Consider the following 24,768-nt stretch of genomic DNA (forward strand, 5'->3'; position numbering starts at 1 on the left):
GCCTCCACCTGAGGGAGGAGGAGAAAAGGCACGTTTAACGGAGAGGTTCAGGCTTTGAGTAGGAGGCCGGTGGCACTGTGGACACCCCAGGTGTGGCTCGACAGTGTTGGGGCTGAAAGCACCGAGGTAGAGTCCTCCCGGCCCCGAGAGGAGGGAGCAAAGCTGCAGCAGGGGGTAGGGCCGGGGGCTGAGGCGGGCAGTGCGTGAGGGACTTCCAGCCCTGGCCGGCGGGCGGAGCAGTCCCCCTTTCAGGGCCGTGGCGTTGGCGGGAAGCGCCGCTGCCCCTCTCCCTGCCTGATCGTGGCTGCCGCTGGGCGCGGGGCTCGGGGCTCGGCCCCGCAGCTCGGAGGAAGAGGAAGTGGCCGCGGCCCCAGGCCGGCCGCGCTCGGCGCGGAGCGGAGCGGCCCGGCCCGGCCCCGCGGAGGCGCCTCCCCGCTCCGTGCCACCGCCCCCGGGCTGCGCGGCACAAACTTTCTGCCGGGCAGCGGGGCCGTGTGGCGGCGCGGCGCTACCCCGGCACCTCCCTGTCGCGGAGCCGAGGGGGGAGCGGCCCCGGAGCGCGGCGGGCGGGCGGCAGCCGTGGGAGGAGGAGGAGGAGGAAGCACTGTCAGTGGGGCCGGCCGTCTCCGCCCGCCGGGCATCCTTCAGCACCGCCGGGCTGCGCTTCGCCCGCCGCCTGTCCCAGGTACCGCCGCGCACCCGCCCGGCCCGGCGGGCAAACTTGGCGAGGGGGCGGTGGGGGGGTTCGGGGCCGGCCGGGAGGTGGCCGCTGGCCAGGGTCGGCGCGGCAGAGCCGGGAAAGCGGCTCCGGGGCTCTGAGTCGCCTTGATCCTCTTGGCTCCCGAAGTTCGGAGCGGGGCCCGGGCTGGCCGGCGTGCCCGGCTGCGGAGGGGCTGCTCCAGGCTTTCTCGGGGGGAGGCACCCCCTCCCGCCCTCTCCCCCAGCCGATTTCGGTTTGCGCGGCGCCGGTGAACCGCTCCTCCGGAGGGAGCGGTGGTCCCGGCCGCCTCGGTCCTGCCGTTTGCCGAAGGGCCGGTGCGGCACTCGCCCGCGCTGGGCGTTAGGCCCCGGGAGGCGGCGGGGCCGGCGGCCGGCGCCGTCCTGTCAGGCGGTGAGGGGACCCCCGGGGCTCCGCCGGGGCTTTCTGCGGCCGGGGCGCCGGCGGGCACCGGAGGCGGCATGGCTGAGAATCGCTACCAGCCAGCGCGGTTCTTCGCGTCCAGCCCCCGCCGCGATGGGGCATAGCCGGGCAGGGGATTGCTCCGAGCGGGGCTGGGAGGGGTGGGGTGGGGATGTGCCCGCCCAGCCCGGCCCCGCTCGGCACATGTCGGGCAGCGGGGCGCGGCGGTACCGCGACGTGCCATCGTGTGGCTGGCGGGGGTCTGTGCTTTTACAGTTGTTTTCAGAGGCTGGGCTGGCTATTGCCTTTTTAAGTCCGCGACACTGTTTCAGCACGCTTTTATTACAATATAGGGAGAGGCAGGGTTACCACGAGTCAGCATCTGTGTGTCTGAGTAGGGAATGCATCTCTCTCCTCTCTGGTTTAACTGAACTCTTGGCGGAGCAAACTCCTCCTCGCAGCCTGCGTATTTCTGGAAAAGGGGAATTTACTTGGATGGACTTCTAGAGCTCTTCTGTGATACTTCCACCTCGGTCAGGTAATTAATGGCAGGCATTCGTTCTCCACGCCGACCGAGCGCGCTTCGCTCCGGAGCGCCGCCAGCTCGGCCCCGGGGAGCCCGCTGAGGCAGCGGCTGCTGTGTGGCGGGACAGGCAGCGGGGCCGGAGGCGGCTTGGGGTCTCGGGAGGGGCGTCTGGTGTGCTAAAGGGGTTGGTTGTTGGGTGCGAAATAATAAAAAATTAATTATACCTGACAAAGCGTTCTTTAATGTTTTCAGCCAAAGTTTGGAAGCTATGGTATGATTTTATACAGCTTCTATTTTTATTCCTATAAAAAAAATTACGTGGTTGGGTTTTTTTTTTATTTAGTAGGAGAATAACCAACATTGTCAAGACATAGCTGATCTCTGCTTTACAAGGGGAGATCTTTTTGGACATCTGCTTTTATGTTTTATTTTTAATGAATCCAAGCCATTTCAGCTTCTGGTATTGAATAACAAGTTACTGGCAATAACCCTTTTTTTCACAATACTACTGGTCATATTGGTGTATTTAATTTCTTTTTTTTTCTAAGGAAAAAAAGTCTCAGAATGAAGGGTTATTTTAGGAATCTAACTTAACCTCAAGTTAGTTACACTAGACAAGGGGCTTTCCAGCGCTTGAATGCTGGCATTCCCCTGGTATGAGAGCGAGAATGTAGCACAGAATGAGTATATACAGCTGTGATTAAATACCTAGGGGAGTTATGAGCGGTGGTACTGGGAAACACAGATACCATACTGGCTGAAATGAAGTGGCCTAAGAATCTGTGGTGAAAAAGCTGAAAAGCTGGAGCCACAGCCTTTCAAAGAATTAAGAATCAAAATTGATGAAGCCTGTCTTTAAAATCCCATAACTATTATTCCATCCCCCAACTTCATGTGAGATCCCACAGCGTCACATCTGGCCACTTTTCCTTTTACCCTGTGTTGGCCAGGGTTTTACTCCATGGCAAACTAGCAAAAGACAGTAAGCATATGACTGTCAAGTCTGTCTAGCTTGGTGTTTTACCATGGTTTTATTCACTGTCCTTGAAGCTACTGTGCGTACCTTGCAATATGCATCTGTTTTTCATGCTTGTTTTCTGTGGGTTGAGTGGCATTGGATTAACTTTAAAGGAAGGTTAGATTCGTATCTAACATTCCTATGCATGCTTCTGTTGGGTCCATTCAGTCTTTAATTTGCTAGACAATAAATGTTAGGTGCTGTAGTTTCCCCTTAAGTTCTTGAGAGTGTTTCTCTAGTCCTTCTTGGCATCTCTGTAGTCTCTTGTCTTCACATGGAGGCATCTTGCTTGAACATTTGCAGCCGTGGTTTTTCAGAAGAAATTTTACCTGTGCTTTATCCAGTGACCAGAAATACCTTGCCAAAAACTGTTTTGTAGAACTGTGTGGTACATCTGAACCTTTTCTTGTACTGAAAGACAGCATCATGGTATCACACAGTATTAAATCATTTGGATAAATCCTATAGAGTGATGTAGGTGGGGTAAGAAGCAAAGTCTCCCATCAGCCTACTGTTCCTCAGATTGCTCCCCAACACCAGCACAACACTTGCCTCTCTCCTCTACCAGTTCTGTCTGATCCTGTTTGCTTTCTTCCTCCCACCCTCTCGCCCACGTGCACACACACACAAACCAGCTTTGTTTCCCCTAGAGAGGGTTAAGCGCAGCTGGTGGCAGCCCCTGGTTGAAGTAGCCTTCGACCTTCGGGCCCAGGGACAGCGCAGAGGAAAGTGGGTGTGTGTTACGCAGGGCAGCAGAGTTGAGCCCAAGACTAGTGTTGTGAACACCCTAATAAAAACAAGAGCACTTAATAATGTTTTGTTGAAATCATGTTATTGTGGTGGTGTGTTACTTGACGTGCTGCATGTGTTTCTCCATGAGCTGTGATTAAGACCTATCAGTCTGTTCTAACTTTGCTGAATCCATATCATATTTATCTGTGTATTAGTTTGTTTTCTTAAAGCTTCCTGAAGTTTAGCAAACTCTTGAGGCTAGACTAGCAATTGTCTTAACTGGCCAAATTATCTTTCCCCTTTTTTTTTTCATGTAGGCAGTACGTTTTCTTGTCTCCTAGAGAGATGGTGCGAAACCTGGTGCAATAGTTTGCTTTTTAATTCTAGCAGCTGGATTTGCAGTTCATCATGACAGGTCTTCCAGGGTTCTTGGTATGAGTCCAAATTAGTCCTCCTGATTTGTGTTCTGCTTCTGTTTAGTTGTGGTATCTTTGGCCTCTCTAACTGGGCTTGACTTCTGGCACATTTCACTTTATGCTGGTGTTTCTTGATCCAAGACTGTAGTTTCCTCTGCTGAGCTTTTTTTCCTGTCCTTTGAAAGCTCTCTGCTTATTCTACCTTAACTTCTTTATTAGGTAATTCATCTCGCTGGGTCTGGAAACCTTCTTATGAATTCTCTTGTCACTTCCTTGGGTTACAAATTCTGCAGATACTCATATTGGAGTTTAAACATGTTCCAGACCTCCCCTGTGCTCACGTCCTCCAACTTTCATTCCTGTTCATCTCACTAATGAGTTCCCCTAGTTTTTGAGATTTGCCTTTTTGAAATTGAAAACCTTAATGGAGATTTACTTGGGTTGCTCTACTGTTTAATTTAAAGAAAATCAATCATAAAGAATAAATCTAGGATTATTTTTTCTCCAACCTTTCTATAAGTAGAGATTTAGTTATCAGCTGCAAGTCTAATATCCTGATAGCGCTAGTTGAATTCGTAAGTATACGGGGAAAAAATTGATCAGTTGTGACATCTAGCAATGGATAGGACTGATTTACTGTAATTGTTCTTTGTATTTTCAAAATAAATCTTTGCAAATCTTTTAAATTATTTGGTAAACATTAGTTACTTAAACGATCCTTCCCCACAAAGAATAATTATTGCAGTGTTTATTGAATATATGCTTACATAGTTACCTGTATGGTAATACTCTTCAAAAAGAACCAAGTAGGTATCTCTTGGTATAGAATTTCCCTCTTAATGAGTGTAATCTCACAAAAAGCCCATATAGTGTTAAGCCAGAGAAGGAAAAATGGGGATATGTCAGGAGCACAGCTCTATTCTGGGAACCTATAAAGGATCATCCTAGCATACTATTCTCCTTTCTTTGTTTGCCTGTACACCCTGTTTGTCAGGTCTGGTGTTTTTAATCCTCTGCTTTGGTTATGCTTCCCTGGCTGATGTTTTTTTTTTTTTTGCCTTGTTATTGCTCTTCTGCTTCATTGCTTTAACTATGCTAGGAAAGGGACTCGGACATAATTTACAAGCTCTCTCAGGGTTTGTTTAGAGCTGAATGGGGGACTAAACACTCTGATGTTTTTTAGACTGGGAAGGATGCAAGAATTAAGTGACCACATGCCAGCAAGTGAACTGAGTTGAGCATGAAGTGCTTATTATTTTGAAAATGGAAAGGTCAGGATCGCAGGAGTGAGGGTTTAAGGAAATAAGTGCATCTCATTACTGCACAACAAATGTGAAGTCCTGTAATTATTTGTAAAAGCCTTCTAGCATCCCTGTGAGGTAGCTAAGTATTACCCACGGAAAGAAGAACCAGGATGAAAGGACTTAACCAAAATCAAGAGAGAAAACCTATTAATCCATTGCAGTTACCTTGTTTCACTGCTGTACTCACCAGTAAGAATCATATTCCATAATTTTGTGACAGGAACTTTAGCAGTAGCTTATGATATGTTTTTTAAAAAATAAATTCACCATAAAGCTTACAAAATGAGGTCACTAGTTCTGGACAATAAATTTTTAAAATGTGTTAATGCAAGCAAGCTCGTTCGCACTAACTGCTTAAAAACAAGCTGACAGTAGTGTAATCAGCCTGTACAGCACATTTTCTTTGGGTGCCATTATAAATATCAAAATTACCTTGTTTCAGGTGGTAGTGTATTGCAGTTACATATGTGTTAGATGATATTTGAGTATTCAGTCTAGTGCTATATGCTTAGCAGTTGACTCCAGTACTATGTGTACTGAGAAGAATTGTGTAGGAAGTCTTTTCAAATCATCCTTGTAAGTAGTCATTGACACAATACTTTCCGTAATACTGCTATAGTTGAAATAAACTGTTTAGCCAATATAAACTTAGTTGATAAACATCCCTTAAATTAGTTAGTCTGGTAATCTATTCAAGCTTCCATTAGCCATGTGGTTCTGCTACGTTTCAGTGTAATTTTCATTATTATTCCTTGGAGATAAATTGTTACGGGGTTCCATGAAAGGAGGGGGGCATACATCAGAAAATTAGCTCTATTTGTTCCCAAAAAAGCCCCAAACAAAAAATCAGATAGAAGGCAGGGGTTTTTTTCTTCTCTTCTTTGTGCCCTTTTCCTGCTGAAAAGGAATCCTGGGGCCTGAGCCACCGTTATCAAGAAAATAAGTCGTTAGCTTCTTGATATGCTTTTAACTTGTTCTTCTTTGCTAAATCTCAACTTGTTGTATTTCATGTATTTTGAACACAAGCTAGTAAAGTGAGAAGGCAAACCCAAACTGCAGAGAGTATTTTAACAAAGCTTAGGTTCAGAGATGATGAGTTGAAAACTTGGCAGATCTCTAAAAGAGCTATAAAAATTCCTGTATTTTATTCAAGATATGCTCATTTTCATGGATCATGGAGGTGCTTAAAAATGGAAATACTGGTTTTTTTTGCTTGCTGAGTACAATTTGTTGTGACTTTTTGTTTTTCATGGTGAAGGATGGTACCAGTTTCAATAAAACTTGCATTGGGAAGAAGTGTTCAGGGGCAGGTTAATTGCTGTGCTGAAGTGGGTTTCTGCTCTGTTCCTCCAGATGCTCCTCAGAGCTCCTCTACTCCTAAAATACAAGACAAAGGACAGTAATGGGGAGGAGGAGGAGGAGGTGGTGGTGGCAAGAGGCTTCTTCTGTGGCTTGCAAGTTGGGTGTTTGCTTGGGATGTACAAAACCTGGGTTAAATTTTTGAACTCAGTTTGCAGATGCAAACTGCTTGTTTCCTAACCAGTGGGGGCCTTTGCTGTCATTCACAAGACAAGCTTAGGAATTGACTGTAGGCTTTGCTGTTGTTCTGCAACTCATCACAGCTTCCATTTTTCATGTTTCTCAAAATTAAAATGAGATATAGACTAAAAAAAATAAATCTCTTGTTAGATCTGGGTTTCAGTTCCAGTTTTATCATCATGTGGCTGAACACAAGAACAATTTTAGAGATTATCAAGATCATAGAGCATGTGTAAGATTAATTCACAATCTAAGTGAGTTTGTGGACAGAATTAGTTTTTCCAGCATGTGTAGCTGTAAGAGCCCATAGCTAAATCTTAATTTTAGTGGTTAATATTCTTCATTGGATGTTACTTTTTCTCTCACTCATTTCTTCTAAGTATGGAACTAGTGAGTTGATAATTTTTACGTTAATTAAAAGGAAGAAGAACCTTTGTCTTAGAACCTACTGGCAGAGCCAGTATGAAAATATGTGACAAATAAAATATGTGACAATTTTGCAGTGTTTTTGAAGGATTGTTTTTTAATTTACTAATAAGTGAATATTAGTGATAATAATTTGTTTTAATACTGAATAAAAAAAAATACAATTTGTATACAGGTGTAGAAAGCCAGGATAAATATATGTATTACAGTAACCTTAACCATCACTTACAGCAAAACAATATAGCTGCTGAAAAAGGGGATTGAGGTGGGTTTAGATTACTTTGAATGCATCAATGATGAACATTTCTTACAGCACTCATTGGTAACTTCAGTGTAGGAAAGTAAGAAGGTGAATAATGACCTGTTGACAACTAGATTTGTAACTGAAAAGCAAGGAGATGTTTTCAGACGAGGATGGAAAGACAACAGCACTGACTTTGCTGCAAAAGAAAGGAAGAGGGTAGTAACTAATGTTAAAAATCTTTGGAAGATTATAAAGCAAGCTGTCCCGGTAAGAAGTTTGTGGGATAACATTGAGCAGAATTTGGTGATTCAGTGATTACTTGTCGTACACACATCATCAGTATCTTTGAGAAAACTTTAACTATTCATACATCTCTGGAATTTTTTTAATAGACTTCTGTATTAAAGTAGGAACTTTATTTCTTAAGCTTTATTTTCTACTGCTGCAGAACTGGCATCCTAATTACTGCGGAAAAGATTGTGATGTTGTGAAACTTCTTTTTTCTACTGATACCTCATTTTTGTTCAAGTGAAAACATCCTTTTCCATATGCGTGCTTTAGTAACATAAATATAACTGTGCCTATACTTAATGAAATGTGAGGAAGTATTTATCCTCGAGGATACTAATGGAAGTTTTAGCCAAGCAGCAGGAAGGTGAAAATCAGTCTTCTGGTAAGCAGTCACTTAGTGAATTAATACAAAAAATGTATGTTTTCAGTCCGGTCCCAGGTGGGCAGGTATCTCCATACTGAATGGCTTGTAGGTTGGCACAGTTTGCAGAGATCATTACTCGCAGGGGCAATGAGGGTGGACTGGTTTTCTCAAAAGGGTCGAGGAAATGTTTGCTAGAAAAGCAGTGGAGAGTGCCCATGGCTGCTGCTGGAAGAGCAGGCTTGTATTTTCTAGTGCTTTCACCCTAAATTAGGAAAGAATGCAAAACTCTCCGCGATGTGAAATACTGAGTCCCCAAGGCCTCCTCTGCAGCCATCACTGTCTGAAAAGTCCTGTGGATTTCAGACCCTTTGCATAACTGAGGTTTGCAGGCAATACTGCCTAATGACCTCTGAAATGGAATTATTTTGCTTACGAAATGCTGTATTGTATACTTATGATGTGTAAGAATTACTGGGCCATTGCTGAAACAAGAAATCTGATACACTTGCTAACACTTAGTGCTAGCTCACTCTACAATATATTAAAGCACAAGTATAGTCCTAGATGTGTTCCATTACAGTCCATGTTAGGAACATTAATATACAATATACATTTGTATATTAAATAACATTTTAGACTTAAGCTAATCATATTGCATGGGCAAAAGAAAGAAGCTGCTGTATAGATGAAAGAATAACCTTTTTTTACTTAATGGTAGTAGTTGTCATTGGAAAAAAGAATAAAAGTATCATTTTGGGAACAGAAAAAGATCCTGAGGATTTCTAACCTTAAATGCCAAAAGAAAAAAAAAAATCCCCAGACGTAGCTTTCATTTATAGAAACTGTTAAAGTAGTTTTTACTTTTCTGTCAAAATAAGCAGGGAAGGTTGTTTTCTGGTGGATGAATCCCCGAAATATTTAAAGTTCAGGAACATGTCTGACACATCATCCGTTTTTCTTGATGCTGCAAGTCTTTCTAGGAAATGTTTTTTCTGCTTCTAGTTTCCAAGTGATCAAATATTTGCTATGGTGGTTTTTTTTAAGGTTTCATGTGTTAGTCAGTCCTATTTTGATGTATTTTTTAGTGACTTTGCAGTAAGATGTAGATGTGCACTTACAGACTCTGCAGATGATGTGAAGGTGGGTGGCATTGCTGAGCCTGGAAAGACTTCCAGTTCTTTCAGGGGTGCAGGAGAATGGGATGAGATTATTACTGAGTAGTAGAAAAATGCAAAAGAATAGAGCAAAGTTATGGGGGATGAGTCGGAAACTCCTGTTAGCTGGGAAGCTGACAATAAACTGTGAATGTGATTCAGCTGTGAATGATGATTTTAGGTGTGGTAGGCATGTTATTTGCAGTGAAGACAGGGAAGCATCAATGTTGTTTTAATAGACCTTGTTAAAATCTCATTTTGAGCATATGGTCACCTGTGTTCACATAGAAAAATGAAAACAGGAGCGATGCAAATGAAAGTAAGTGGAGAGATGGAAGGAGCAGAAATCCTGTCTTGTAAGTGACAGGGAAGGACTTGAGCACATTTATGCTAGCAAAATATGGGAAGGGATTTGGTAACTATTCCTAAAAATGATTTCACAAGGAGATATGAGGGAGGGACAAAAATTATAAAAGTTAAAGCACAATGTAAGTATGAATAAATTTCTACAAGTAGATTCCAAATACATTGGGGCTGGAAATTTGACTAACTTTTTAACCCTTTGGGGGATGGAGCTGTGGCATAAGCTTTTACAAACACCTCTTTGGAGACAGGGAACCTGAACTGGTTTTTCATTCTCTGCTTCAGGTTTAGTAACTGTCAAGGTAAAGGCAGCCCTAGTCCGTGACTGAAGTTTTTCAGGTGCTTGTTGCTATCCGTCAGAAGTTGCAGGGAGGCTGAAACACCGATCTTTGTGATGCTTCATGCAGCACGATTACACTGAATGGATCCTATGCCTCAAAGTGTCTGGGTGGCCTGTGGGAGCCCCTCTTTGTTGCTGAGTGTTTATTCTGTATTTCCCTCCCCATCCCCAAAGCATGAGTTTCTCCATATAAACAGAGGCAGGATATTGGGTGGGTTGTAATAAAAAAACCTCAGGTGCCTAGCTGGTGTGTCTGTGTCTTTTCGTACTCACTGCTGGTTGAAATAATTTGCCTCAGTCTGACCAGCATTGTTGAAGAGGATTGAGAGGATTTGGATCATCTGAGTATTTTCACAAAGCAATTCTTCCATTCTTTCATACTCAGATGAGCTATAATGTGCAGGATATTGAGAAACATTTACTGTGTAGCAGAAATGGTTGATAAGAGTAATCCTTTAAAATGTTGTGGACTGACAGCTTATTAAAGAGAACTAGTCCAGTTCTGTGGTCATGTGCCTCTTCTGGTTTGAAGATGGATTCTGTAAAGTGCCATTATTTCCTGGGGTTTACCGGAAAAAATGAGGTGGAAGGAAGTGAGGTAGTTTCCTAAATGCTGGTAGTTCTCTACAAACCTGCTTCTTCCATTGAATTACAAGTCTAGATATTGATTTGAATGTTACAGAGATCTGTATAAAAGATAATGATATCTGCTCTCATAGTAACTGCATATATAGAAATTGTTACTGAGTAGTCAACCATTATATTAGCAAGTTGTTTTGCATTTTCAGCCACTTTTTATAATGGAACATATGTCTTCCAGAGTATACTATTGAATACATTTGAAAGATGTAAAATACATGCATTAAGCTGTCAATTTTCCAATAAAATAATAGCATGCCTGAGGGTTGAGATGAGTAGTACATACTTCAGTTACTGAGCATTTATTTAATTACACTATTTCATATAGTTTGTAGGTAGCTTGTATTTAAAAACTGAAAGTCACGGTAGTGTGACAGGCACTGTGGTGCATGAAACTGGAAGGAAAAAAACCAAAATAAATAGTGTTTCTGCATTTTCCCTTTTCCCTTTCCCTGCCTCTTTGTATCAGGAGCTGCTGAAATGGGTTGTGGATTGAACAAACTGGAGAAACATGATGAAAAACGACCTGGTAATATCTATTCAACTTTGAAGAGGCCCCAGGTAGAAACCAAGATAGATGTTTGCTATGAATATCGATTCCTGGACTTCACAACACTAAATGATAGTAAGTACATAATATTTTTCTTTATATTTTTTTTCTTCTATTTAAATTTGCATCTTAATTGCACTGTAATGTTTTTTCAGTAGTAGTTAAGTTTTTCAAATGTCTTCAGTTTAAGTAAATTCCTGTCTTCAGTCATAATGCTTACATGCAGAGATCTTACTGAGAATTAGAGCTAGTTGTAAGTTACCAGATCTAATTCTCTTATTGAGAATTAGAGCTAGTTGTAGGTTACCAGATTTTAGGTTCTTTTACACTCCCCCCTCCCCCTTTTTATTTTGTTACTCTAATATGGATATTTATTTCCTTAATTTGCATTTTATCCAAGTTTCATATGGTAAAGCAATACAAGTCTGCCAGGTTATATACTTTACTGCTCTTTTTTCTTCCTCCCCTTCTGCTCCCTGTGCTCCCTCAGGAGTATTTTGAGAGGTTGAAGTTAGTGTTTTCAGTTTTGCTAACTTACCTTAAATAACTCTTATGTGGTTACAAATACTTACAGGTGCACCCAATGTGGGTGGAAACGGGATAGTGGGAGACACTGAAGATCTAAAACATCAAAGTGGTGAAGGTCCAGTTTCATGCAATTTTTACCTTGTTTTTTTTTTTCTGTCTGAAATAGTCTTGCTTTAATTCACATGACAATCCAGAGATACTCTATTTCTTTCCTTCCTGATTGACATCAAGCATCTCTGCCAGTATTGCTCACACCATCGCCTGTGCCCTCTTTCACTTCAAAATTAGCCTGCTCTACAAGCAATTACTCGCTCACACCATTTGGAAATCTGAAGCTTGAGCAGAAGGCTGGGACCTGCTTCTTGCTATATATAAACCAACACAGTACCAAGATCTGTTATAGCTAGTTGGCAGGATGCCAGGTAGAGCCTTTATGCTTTTGCCCTGCAGTGTGCTGCTGCTTCTCTTGTTTTGCAAGTCAGGTCAAAGGAAAAGCCAAAGCGGTACGTCTCTCACTGTGTGAGACAAAGAGCTTCTGGTATGTCGCTTGATGTGTCACCTCCAGTGCAGTTCAGTATGTTCAGCCCAGAGTGATGTGAATTTGTTTTTCAAAACTTGCTGCAAAGTGAACTTGAATTTGGAAAAAGCTGGAGGTTTGGAGTAGGTGGTTGGACAGGAGTGTGCTTTTGTAGATAATGTGGGAGCTGAGAAATTTTGTCTTTGCAGACTTCCTTTAGTGCCTATCTCCTGCACTCGTGGATTCTTATGCTTTTTGTTAACTAATTGGGATGCACTGCAGTTACTGAGAGCACCGAACAAATGGGAGAGGAATTGTTTTCATGTTTATGTATTGCAGTTGTTTCTACGTTTATGTATTTTTATTTCAAAGTGAACTGTTTATGTTCTTTGATAGTTTGACAACTTTTACTGAGATGTACTGTATGTTGTGTCACTAATGAAAATGAATTAATATTGAGGACACTTCTATAGGCTTTTCTGGGATGCTCATCACTGTTCTGTCTGATTGCCTCACAAGCTTTGGTGTGTGCATTCTCCTGCTACCTCAGGAAGTCTTATCTTTGTCACTGTATGGAGGAAGAATCAGTACATGCGATGGCAATGTGACTTGCCTCAGGCACAGAGGATGTCTGGCACAGAGCAAAAAATTAAACCCAGACTTTCCAAGTCTGATTAAATGGATAGGTTTGTTGTAAAGCATACTTGTACGTTTTTCTTACTCATCATAGATTGTTTTATTATGAATTTATGAGGCATGGTTTTAAAGAGACTGTAAGTAGAAGTACTTCTATCAAATTCTTTGGCTTGCTAAAGAGCATAAGCTATCCAGCTCCCATTGAGTTCTGCTTTGGCATGTTGTATACCCATCGCTCCAGTCTCTGAAGATGCCAGTGGATAGGCAGATGAGGAGGGGATGGAGCTGTTGTTCCTGCTCTTTCTCCTTAATATCACCCACGACTGTGTGCTCTCAGGATTGGCAGGGCGCAACAGCTTGTGGTTATGCAGCTCCCTCTCTATTCATGTCATTGACTATATGAAGGCTCAAGTCGCACTACATAATGTTATGACGTTCCAGGTTTTTCTCAATGGTGACAGCATTGCTGGTTCATTTATATTTTTGCTCAGAAATAACCTCTGCAGATAACCAGAGCTAATGATGAGTGTTTCACCTATGTCTGTGTGCATTCAGAGGCTTCTAAAAATGAAATGCTCACAGCTGTGAAAAAGGAACATTTGGGTTGTGAAGTCTATCTTCTGTGAATCTACTTCAGCCATTTCAGTGTGTATATATATCCTGACATAATTTTTTCCACAGGTTTTCTGCTTCATTAGGTTTTTAGAATAAGCCATGCTAAATTATGAGTGGATGCAGAGTATTTTATTGTATTCTTATTCTAGGCTTTATTTACAACAGTAGTAAGCCTGGCTCTGAAGACAGGTACTCATTTTTCTCTGGGGCTTTTCTGTAACATTGACTGCTCTGATAACTGTATCTCTCACAAACATTTAATCTTAATGGTGAGAAGGATGTGATTATCTCCATGTTGCAAGTGGGGGCTAATACACAGATCACTGGCAGAAGTTTTCAAAGTCCTTAGCGTTTCTTCATGTGTTCCAAAAGCAGCGCTTGTTGACTTCAGATGTAAAGGTGGATACTGGTCATATATGCAGTTTGGTACTCCATGTACTCTCAAATCTGATATCCAGATAATGAGAGATCACTTCCAGAATGTGCTGTATGTTTTTACTGCAGTTTCACAGGCGGCTAAGTGGACATAAGTTTTCTGCAGCTAGATGTGAGGATATTGCTCCCCTCACTCGTCTCCCCGATGAGCTCTGTGAATTGATTTAACTCATGGATCTGGCAGAAGGCTATGCAGTCTTTTTGTTTGGTTATCCTCTGCCAGATCTGTGTCTTGTGGAAGGGTCTGAAGAATGCTGGAGCTGGTAGAATGGTGGGAGTATGCAGTCAGGGCAAGAAATAGGACCTTCTTTAAATCAGCTCACACTGTTATGAACTCATTCCATTAGCATGACTCTGTTGAAAATGTCCTGCTGGTCATTTCTCTGTTAAGTTAGCCAGAAACTTAATTTTGCTTGCTTGCTGTCTTTGGTTACTGTTACAAGGAAGTATACTCCTTTATTATACATTTTTATTCATTTTCAAGCTTGAGCCTTGCTCTGCACTGATGCAGATGTCCAGTGGAAAACAGTGTTTGTTTGTTTAAGTACTGTATAAATAATGCATAGATGCAAAAGACAGAATTAAGGTTGCAAATGTAAACTTCGTTCTGACATTCCCAATGTTACAGGATTGATGTACTTGGAAGTAAAGTGTCTAGAGAAAGATTTCCTAAGCTTTCAAGGAAAGCAGGCTATGAAGAACCCATCAGTTTCCATTGTGTGCCACAGCGCTGATAATCTTCATGGTACTTCAGAATTTAAATGGTTAGATTTGCCGCTGTCCTTTACTTCTTGAGCAAGTGTGATAATTGATAGTAGCAAAGGTTTATCGTCTAGTGTAGGTTGGCACTTGAGGGATAAGGAGCTCTTGGTAAGGCATTTCAAAACCTTGAGGTGGATGTGTTTTCTTGAGTTGTTGGCTTTGTAATGTCTGCTCATGAGCCTTACCTTGTTTCTGCTAAGGTGGCCTCTTTCAAGAAATCACAGGCTGTCTTCAGCGTTGTCCCTTGACAGTGTCATCCTGTATCATCTTTAGTTATCTGTACCGTGCAAAGCTTGTGGGCTGCTGCATTTCCTCAGGTGAAATCACAACAAATTTCACCCAAATTAAATTGATAAAATCATCACATATTTTTACTTGTCAAGAAGACATTAATAGGTATGTAAATTGGATGGCTCATTGCTGGGTTAGCAAAATGCCAGAGGAGGTGCAGAGGAAGAGCAGGATCTTCCCTCTGTGGGCAGCAGTGAGCTACTAGGTTGCCCTGACTATAACATGTAGCTTCATACCTGGTGGAATCATCCAGCTCCTGAACTCTACCCACCTCACTGTCATCTTGTAAGGCATTGAGTCAGGCTCATCTGTCACTGTACAGTCCAGTCCTGTGTCATCTCCATCTTCAGCTGGTTTCTTCTGACAAGTTTCTACCTCCAGTCATTTCTTCTGCTGCTCCCCCAAGTCATTCTGTCTCAGACCTGTCACTCCCAATGGTGGCATGCACTGGGTGCAGGTGATGCCTCGGAGAGGGTGCGCACTTTAACATCTTATTCTCAATAGCTTTATCTGCAGTTTAAATGATCTTCTAGCTCTCTGCTGGCTAATCCTCACTTCAGAGTTGCTCAGTTGGTTGCCTTCTCACTGGCTTTGAGACAATACTAATGCTTAGTGGCAATGATTGAATTTTATAACAAAAAAATTGAGGAAAGTAAAAGGCAGTAGCATGAGATTAATGTTGCAGCAAGCCTTTTGCTACAAAACCTTTCAGACAGGTAGGGTCTATGTCTGTATACTTCAGGCCTTTACTGGGAAAAAACCCCAAAAGATTATATCACTTGCCCAAAAGTAAAAGATTGTTGTTTATTTTGCATCCCTCTCCACATAAGTAGAAGGACCTGAATAATGATCATCTTGTACTTCTCTTATCTCTAAAATTTATTGGAAATAAGAGGTAAAGGGTGAGCAAACCTGAGGAGGACGTGCTGACAAATGGAATAGCTTTAATTTAAAGCAACCATGTTTTCAGCAGTGTCTCCATGGGGCAAGCTGGGTTGTTCTGGTTTGGTTTTGTTGGGTTTTTTTTGAAAGAGAAATATCTTAATAATCTGCATTCCTTCCGTGCTCTTATCTGATCTATTTATTTTGGAAAACTTCACTTGCAATGACGGGTCATACAGAAACTGAGCTCTCCCTCTTCTTCATCCTTATCTCTTTTCTTTCGCCTCTTTTCAGTTACGCTGACCTTCCGAGAGAAACTAGGATTCTCCTCAGAACGGTGTAGAGTTTTTTTTGGTATTTAGGTTTGGTTTTTTTTTTTTCCTGACTTGATTGGATCTTTCTTTGCTTTGCTTTACATTCCTATAGTAATTCATTGGCCTGATGAGTTACGACAGGTTTTGGCCTTGAATAAAGTTGGCATGAAACATATGCTAGCCATGTGATGAGAATGAAATGGGGGTATAAATTTTTTTAAATGGGGAAAGGCTATACTCTGAACAAGCCATTTGTGCTATAAAACCACTAAAATCCAGATGTTTTGACTGACGGAATGAAAAATAGCAATACTTCACATGTCCCAAAGAAGTTCTTAGGTTATAATGGGAATACAAGGGCGTATGGTTTTTATCCTTATTGTCAAGAATTTGTGTCTCTAGTAAAAAAAAATCAAAATGAAGAAAATTATTTAAAAAGTAAGATCATTAGTTACATTTTAACATTTCCACCCTATTTTTTGCTTGAGTGTTGTAAATGTTAAGGACATGTGTTTTACCAGGACAATACTCCTAGTATGACAAATTTACTACACACATAAAACCTTCTGATTCGAGGCATTTTTTAAATGTATGTGTATATATATTTTTATATATATATATAAAATTTGGAAGTGTATCTATCTTTCAAGTTCTGACAAGCTTCTGGATATTATACGGTAATGTTTTGGAACCAGTTACACTGCTCAAAAAACGTTTGTTACAGTCTTATCACAACTGCTGTGGCTGGGCTTTTGATTGATTTTTATTACTTTTTTTCTAATACAAGACACAAATAATATGTTAATGAACCTTTATAATTATTACATTACTATCAGTAGTTAAAGAAACCTTTCAGTATGCACTTATTATTAATTTGTGTTTAAATTTCAGTTGTGTGTAGGCTTAAATTAATAAAAAACTCAGTTTTCCCCTCAGAGAGGGAAAAGAAGTTGTCTAATTGGAACTTGGAAGTGTCATGCATGGGAAAGTGTGTGAGTTGAGGATAGAGAAGACATTTTTCCTATAGAGTATGTATGCATTTTTCATCAGGAAATTCTGTTTACTACAGAACGTAATATTTGTTGTTGACTTCAGTGCTTACCATCTCTTCCTATTGGTAATTTTTATATTACATTAAGCAGTTATTTGTGCCTAGCTTCTGCTTTCATGTTTCTCTTCACCGTTCACTTAAAAAAAACCACAACCATCAAAAATAAACAAAAAAACTCACTTCTCTGAACAAGCGGCTGTACGTCTGAAAAAAGAACAAACCCTGCAACCTTGCATTTTCAGGTGTTACTGTTTGATTTAAGACTAGTAAAAGCAATTGTTTCTCCATTGGTGAAGTTATTTAATTTCCTGTTTCCATTTCTGTAAGCAAAAGAACATAATGAAATTAGTATTGAGTTTTGTATTTCAAGTTGACCAGGTCTGTTACCACCATTTTATCCTCAGGAGTGATGAAATAAAATTAGCATGGCAAAATATTGTTAGGTTATTAACGGGATGTGATAGCTTGAACCAGACTGTGTATAGCTCATCTACAACAGACTAAAACATTGCTTCAGAGGGGATTAATATCTAACAGGTTCAGAGCAGTAAGACGATGAGCAGAAGAGGCCAGTGGATTACTTCTGCATAACCCAAATTTTGCTAATGCTTCCCTTTGGTTTTAAGCTTTGTCCATGTGCGTATCCCATTCAACTTAGTTTAATTATATGCACATGATAAAAAGAATCAACATAAGGGGTTTGCTGGATCTGGGCTTCGGTCCTCTCCATTAATGCAAACATGAAGAAATGAAAGTTTTTGGCTTCTTTTGGTATTCTGTTTCAAGTGAATTACAGTCTGTAGTAATATGTAACCCTTCAGGACTTGCCACTGTAAGTCACAGCAAAAGGAAACTTCCATGCTGTAGCAGTTTATAAAACCTACTTGTGAGTCTTGGGAAACTTGCAATTTGACATAAAAGGAGCATTCCATATGTTAGTAGTTTAATAAATGCAATAAATTACATCATAAATGTAACTGCTTTAAAAAATGGTTAAGAATCATTTGAACTTCTTTACCATGGCTGCCTTTTTAATAAGGATGAATAACTCAAGTAAAATCTGTTAGATATATTCTAGTTTCTAAATACAAGGTTTGCTTTCCATAATTAACGTATCTAGATCCTTGTTATGGTAGACTGTATGCACACATTCTCTTGTCTATATGTATAAGCGTATCTGTATCTGTGCATCAATAACGTGTGTAATATGTATGCACACATATGTATTGTATATGCATTTATATTATTGAGAGGGGTAATTCAGGAGGATATGAACATTCAACCTTTTACATTTTGCTTTATGGCTACACTTAGTTGTACTACAACAGAAAGTACAAAGAGCTTTATCTAAAGTCCTCTGATGACTGTGACAGAAGTGGGAATAGGCCCTGGGCAGTCCAGTGCTTTGGTGGCTAGATCATGGCCTTCAAAGCACCCTTCTCACTGAATCTGAAACAAGAAGCTGGTCAATATAATGAAATAAATTTCCTAGCCCATTATCTTAACAGTTATATACCTGCAAAAAAGCTATACCTTTCACATACTTCCAAATGGAAAAAAAAAATTTGTTCATATTGCCTGTCTCCTCAAGATACAACTGAACTGTGGCACTGCTTATTTTCTGTTAGAACAATACATTATAGGCTAGATGAAAGCTTAGACACAACAAGGAATGTGTATTAGAAGTCTCAGGTATGTTACAGAGCATATGTATGATGCATTTTGGAACAGTATTTTCAACTTGGGATTGGAAACATTTTTATTTTAGATGCTTTTATGGAATCTCACCCCAAATGCATCTAGCAGTGTAATAGCCACTTCTCCTACATGGATTCTACATATAGTTGGGCAGTGGGTGTGTGCCAATGAAAAAATGGGCTTGGAAGGGAATGAACATATGCAGGATGTTTTCTATTTATGCATGTTCCACATTGTGAAAAAATATGGGTGCTGCAATTGTCATGTTTGTGCTAACTTTCCTAGTCTGTACCTATTCTTAGACTGAAGAATGGGTAGCTATAATACCATGCAGTCATTGATTGTATCTACTGTGTTAGCTGAAGCTTCTTCTTAATGTGGTTATTGAATTCTTACAAGAGATGCGTACTGTACATCACACATACATGAATGTTGTAATTCACTTGCCTGATGGAAAAACAGTTACAGATATGTCTAAAAAGAGCTCTGAACTTCCAAGAAACTTTTTCTTTCTATCAGCAGCTCAAGAATTGCACATAATCTGAGTGGCCCTGTTTTTTCTTTTGCCTCTGGCTTTGCACATTTTTCCAATCTTCATGTGGTTTTCATCCTCCTGATGGATGCTGTTCAAGAGCCAAGGAGCTGGATTTGGCAGTCTGCAAGCTGGTAGACAGGCATTTGTGAGGGAATGGTGAAATTCTTCAAGCCACAGGGGCCCAATCCTGTGTTCTCAGAAACAAAACTTCCCATGTTTAACTGGAACAGTAATCTGCTTAGTCTTTTTATGACTTGTTACTACAAATTCCTTGACATAAGCCAGATAAAAGATGAGATGCAAAATCTATGCAATATTTTAATTTTAATGGAGTTCTTAATAATTTACTTTAAGTGTGTTGTTTGGCTAAGATCTCATGCGAATGAAAGGTTTAGAATTGGTTAGTCATGAGTGGAGGATACCTGCTTTGAGAGAAAACAGGAATTGTTGGTGTCAGCTGCTCTTGGCTGATATTAAGATAATAATCTTAATTATACTGAATACGCTGAATAGATGTACCTTGATTGTGTGGGATTTTTTCTGTTTCCGTTTATTTTTCTAATCTTACTAAATGAAAAAGAGAGAGTCTCTATTGTGATGGAAACAGTGTGGACATTTAGCTATTTCACGTGACGTACAGCAGTGCCTTGGTGGGTTAGACCCAAGGGTCCACATAGCTCGGCACTGGCTGGTATTGGGCTGTGCATCTCTTAAGCCAGTAGTGTGGTGCAGGAGGAGTAGACAGCCAGGTTGGAGCAGTTGCTTCTGGGGAGTTTACACTGCCTTAAATGCATTTTGGGGGGTTTACTTTGAACAAAAGTTAGTGTCCTCCTGTACACTGAACATCCCATTACCTGTGTTTCAAAGCAGCCTGAAGGAAAGTCTGAAAAATGTTTGCCTTCTGGCTTGCAAGCCCTTCTGGGGGCCACTCTGGGAGGTGCCATTTTGTCCCAATGTCTGTCTCTCACAGATGACTGTAGCTTGTCATTGCCTCTGCCAGTGACACTTGTAAAAAGATTTTGCGTGCAGAAACAAATCCAATTTCTGCTCTACTTCTCTTCTGAGTTTATTTTCTGTTCCTGCTTTTTCATACATGCTACCATTACACCTACTGCCTGACAACTTCTGACTTTTTTGCCACTGGCAAAAATGATAGGCGTCCTCCTGCAGCTGTGGCAGCTACTGTGTGAGCACACTCCAGGCGAGCTGACCTCCGTCCTGCTCCCTCCCTACTTCTGTCTGAGGAAGACGACATGGACTGTGCTTTACTTTCTTGAGTTTGCACTCTTCTATGTGCTCTGCCCTACATCCACAGGAGGTTCCTATGTATGGGTGTGGGACTCAAGGTTGGACTGGTAGGGCTAGTGGTTGCCTCTATGCACTGAGGATGGTGTGGTGGATTGGAACTTGCTGTTGTTACAAGCTACTGCAGTGACTTTGACATCACTGGATGAAATTTTTGAAGTCCAAACCTGCTGTCACAGGTGTGACTGTCGCCCTATGGAACCCCATGATTGCAGTACCTGTTGGTCAGTGGCTAACCAGTTTGGGAAGGGAGGGCAAATTTGCAGTGGGCAAAAGTCATGATTGAGGTCTGCAATGCCATTCTTCAAACAGTTCCAAACACTGCCCTTGCAGAGAGGCACAGCAGAGCTGAGTGTCTAGAAGTGAGGAGATTCACTCTTTTCCTGGTAGCATTTGACAATTTATCCCTTTTAGGTTGGCATAGTTACTTTGTCTCTTCCCTGACCCTCAATGCCCCTTTTGACTTTTTCTTCCTGTTGGCAGATGCCTTTGGCTGGTGGCTCAGCGGCTCTCAGGAAACGTAACGGATTTAGGACTGAGTTCACTAAGGAAAAGCATAGCTGAAAAGTAGCAGCAGTACACCATGCAGGAAGATGAAGGGGTGAGGTGAATCTTGTGTCCTGTTCTGAGAAGTGACAAAGGAGGGAGAACTAACAAAGGGAAGAGTGATAAAGTCTGTCCTGCTCACCTGTATTGGAAAGGGGAGAGACTTTTAAGGACAAGGAAGGTGGGTAGTACAGGCTGATTAAGTCCTGCAGTATGGAGATCAGGTCTCCCCTATTCTCAACAAGGAAGCATGCATCTCTCCCTGGGAAGCATCTGTTTCTTCCCTGTTTTCCTTTTAGCTTGCAGAGGAAATGGCCTGCCAGTCCTGTTCCTAGGCTTTTGGCTGAAGCACCCCGTTCAGAGCAGGACTGTGCCCTGTCAGCTGCTTGATGGGCTGTCAACACTCAGCTGACATGTCAGTTCATATGAAGCTCCAAAGGGTCTTCATAGCCAGAATCCTTCAATCCTAGAAACTGCCTCCACACTCTTTCCCACAAAAAAATGCAGCAATCAAGATGTCTGTCAGCCTTGTGATGAGCTGTAACATCCCTAGCCCAGGCTCCCTGCCACAGCTTTCCTGCTGCTGCACCCCACAAAATGCAGGCATGTTAGGCTTCTCTGCTGAAAAAGTGGAGTGGAAGCCACTGATGCAGCTGAACAGCAGTGGATCAGGGAAAGAGTTCAAGCAACACCTTTGCCAGCTTTAATTCTCAGAGAAGACTAACATGATCCGAAAGTTACAAGGAAGTGAAAAGCAAAGGGGAGAGTGGGATCTGGAACTTCTGGAGCAGGGACAAAGATAGGGGAAAAAAGGATGATGGGGTACTGATATGGCCAGAAACATTCTCCAGTGGACCAGCATGTCCAGAGGATTAACTGGAGCAAAAACTAAACAGCAGAGCCCAGTTTGGGCATCTAGCACTGCACCTACAGTCATGGGGAGAACATGAGAGGTACATGCTGAAACCGGGAATAAAAGCAAGTCTGTACCCAACATCCTTCCACTGAACACCACCCCCACCCCCCATGTCCCTCCAGTACAAAGTGACTCATCCATGCTGTGGGATCTCTGCAGAGGATCACACACACACAGCTGAGAGGAGCGCCAGAAGCAGGGCCATATTGCTGCTGCTGCTCCCCTAAGGGAGTATGTGACCAGGTGACTTTTCATGAGTGTGGAAGGGAAGGGCACTGTTCTGATGGCCTCTGCCACCTATTGCGATGTCTTCCAGAGAGGTACAACATGGCCTGGACCTGTGCTGTTGTGTAGGTCATGGGCATGGAGACCTCAAATATTGCACATAGTGCCATTGTTGTGATGTCAACTGCTGTGTTCCCCTGTGTTTGGACAGGGAAGGGGCTTCACAGCAGCATCTCTCTGTGTCTGGAAGCATAAGAGGGCTATGTTAGTGCGACACTTCATATGCTCTGCTCACTTTGTTGCTAGGATAGATGTGAGCACTTGTGCACAGTGGGAAGAGGAGACAAGGCCTTCAGAAATGAGGAGGCATCAAGAGAAAGTAGAGCAGATAAAACACAGAAAGAATATCGAGGGACAGGAGGAGCTGAACACACAGACTGAAAAACTTTGAGGGTGATGGATGACAGTAAAAACAGAGGGACAGGTATCATTTGACTCGTTAAGCAGAAAGAGAAGACATGGCATTGCATGAGTTTTCAGTGTTTTGGGAGCTTTCCATTGCCGGAGGGGTGCCTTTTTGTTGTGTTGATATCAGTGAAGCCCAGCAGGGACTGTGGCTGTTGTTCTGACCAGATTTGCTATCAAGTTATTCCTGAATAAAACCCATGGTATTGTGCATGGGCAGGCACGTGGTTTTGTACTGAAGAAGACAACTTAAGTCCTGGGTTTGGATCCCTTTTGGGTCTTTCACGACAACTTGTTTTGTGTTTTTGAATCTGAGTGTGACTTCATTACTGAACAGGGAAAGGTTACTTTAAGCTTTAAAATACTATAATTTCTAGGAAAGATCAACATTTGATTTAAATTTTGTCTGAAGAATAACCTGAGAACATTTAGGTAGTTTGTATCTATCATGTCTGTTGTGCCTTAAAACTGCAGGATTCCTTATTTTCTTTGCTGAGTTCTGTAAATAAGTAGAATTGTTGCTTTAGCAACAAGCATAATTATGACTGCAATTTAAATTAAGGCTATGAATATTGTATTCAACAAAATAGTGTAGTTTGCAAGCCTTAATGATTGTGTCTAAAGTGTTAACTGTTCTTCAGGGTAGTTATTTTATGGCAGTTGCATGGGTTTTGAGTGTGAATGCCTGATCTGCATTTTCTTTACCTTGACTTTGTATAGAGAGGCATTGATCCTATGTCCCCAATAGTGTGTTATCTACATGAGACCTTTGCTTCTGTTTTGTTTTTCAGTGCTTGTGTGTATGTGCACAGGTGATGGGTAGTTTAATAAATGTTCTGTCTCTACAAGATGTAAATATACTGCCAAGCAAACATTTCAGATTGGGTCCTATATAATGCGCCTTTTGGATTAGATCTCACTTTAGTGTTGCATTCCAGGTGCTTCTGACACAGGGCCAGCATGCAACAATTTCGGAACTCTTCAATATAATTTCTTAATAAAATACTGTTTCAGCCTTACTGTCTCACAGCCATAACATATTACAAAGCTGATAAAGATTGATCCAGGCTTCCAGATTGTGGCCTTCTCTTTAAGTAATGAGGCAGTCTGGAAATATGTTCATGGCTCATGTGGAGGACAAGAACTTGTTAGCATTTGCAGAGCACTGTGCTAGTCTTGCTTCCAGCTCCCAAGCTAGCTCCTTTGGCACTCATTCAGGTATCTTGGCAAAACCCTGGCATGTGTTGTATATTTTTGCCCTGTATCTTAAACACTAAACACAAGTTTCAGTGACTTGGTTTCATTTTATTGCAGTCATACAAATATGTGATAACCTGGACTTAAGAGGACTCCAGGTGACATAATTACTGCATGAAATTGCAACTTGCTGTTAGTGATATAACTTGCACACCCAGCAAACTCTTGTTTTGTGTGGAGTCATGCTTTTGCAAGTGATTTGATACTTGTGACACACTGTGCTATATGATAAATTTAGGATCAGCAGCAGTGTTGGGGGTTTCCCAGATATGAGGTGGCACATGAGAAATTTCGGCTGAGTCCCATGCTTACTCAGCTGCTGTAGCTAACTGGTATGGCTCTTACTGGTAAATAGTAACCCATGCATTGTGAGTGTACAGGAACTACAAGTTTAAGGCTTTCCAGCCAGTTGGTTTTTGCAAACCCCGCTTATTTCATGTAAATGGAGCTCTGTTTAGTTGAAATTGTAAAGAACTGTCTCAGCTTCTTTCCTTTCCTTCTCCCCCCAAATAATCATCCTCATAACTTGAGACTTGCAGTGATTAGCTACAGATTCTTCTTGAAAGAAACAGTCCTTTCAAGGGGAATCTCATTAAGCCTTTGCTGTGAGCTGCAGCTCTTGATCAACATACGAAAGACAAGCTTGACAGCCATCAGGTGAGTTAAGAACTGAAAAAATACTGCCTGTCTCTGTTAAACAGTCATCAGTTGAAAGAGTTCATCTCAGTCTGAGAGTACAGAGGCTTTTGCGTACTGTGTGACAC

General features: G+C 41.7%; 1 protein-coding gene across 2 annotated transcripts in view; it reads left to right on the plus strand.

Moving 5' to 3' along the window:
* Positions 1 to 587: 587 nt before the first annotated feature.
* The window catches only part of RFTN1 (raftlin, lipid raft linker 1), a 102,058-nt gene continuing 77,877 nt past the window's right edge, over positions 588 to 24,768 (plus strand). The window contains exons 1-2 of one of the 2 annotated variants that reach the window (XM_074861454.1): positions 588 to 685; positions 10,946 to 11,101. In XM_074861454.1, coding sequence (XP_074717555.1) covers positions 10,957 to 11,101 — 145 coding nt within the window. In that variant the 5' untranslated portion in view covers positions 588 to 685; positions 10,946 to 10,956. Of the gene's footprint in view, positions 686 to 1,421; positions 1,659 to 10,945; positions 11,102 to 24,768 lie in introns of those variants that run through there. The other variant, XM_074861464.1, reaches the window with a different exon arrangement.

Source organism: Strix uralensis, chromosome 1 (genome assembly GCF_047716275.1).
Source record: "Strix uralensis isolate ZFMK-TIS-50842 chromosome 1, bStrUra1, whole genome shotgun sequence".
NCBI lineage: Eukaryota > Metazoa > Chordata > Aves > Strigiformes > Strigidae > Strix > Strix uralensis.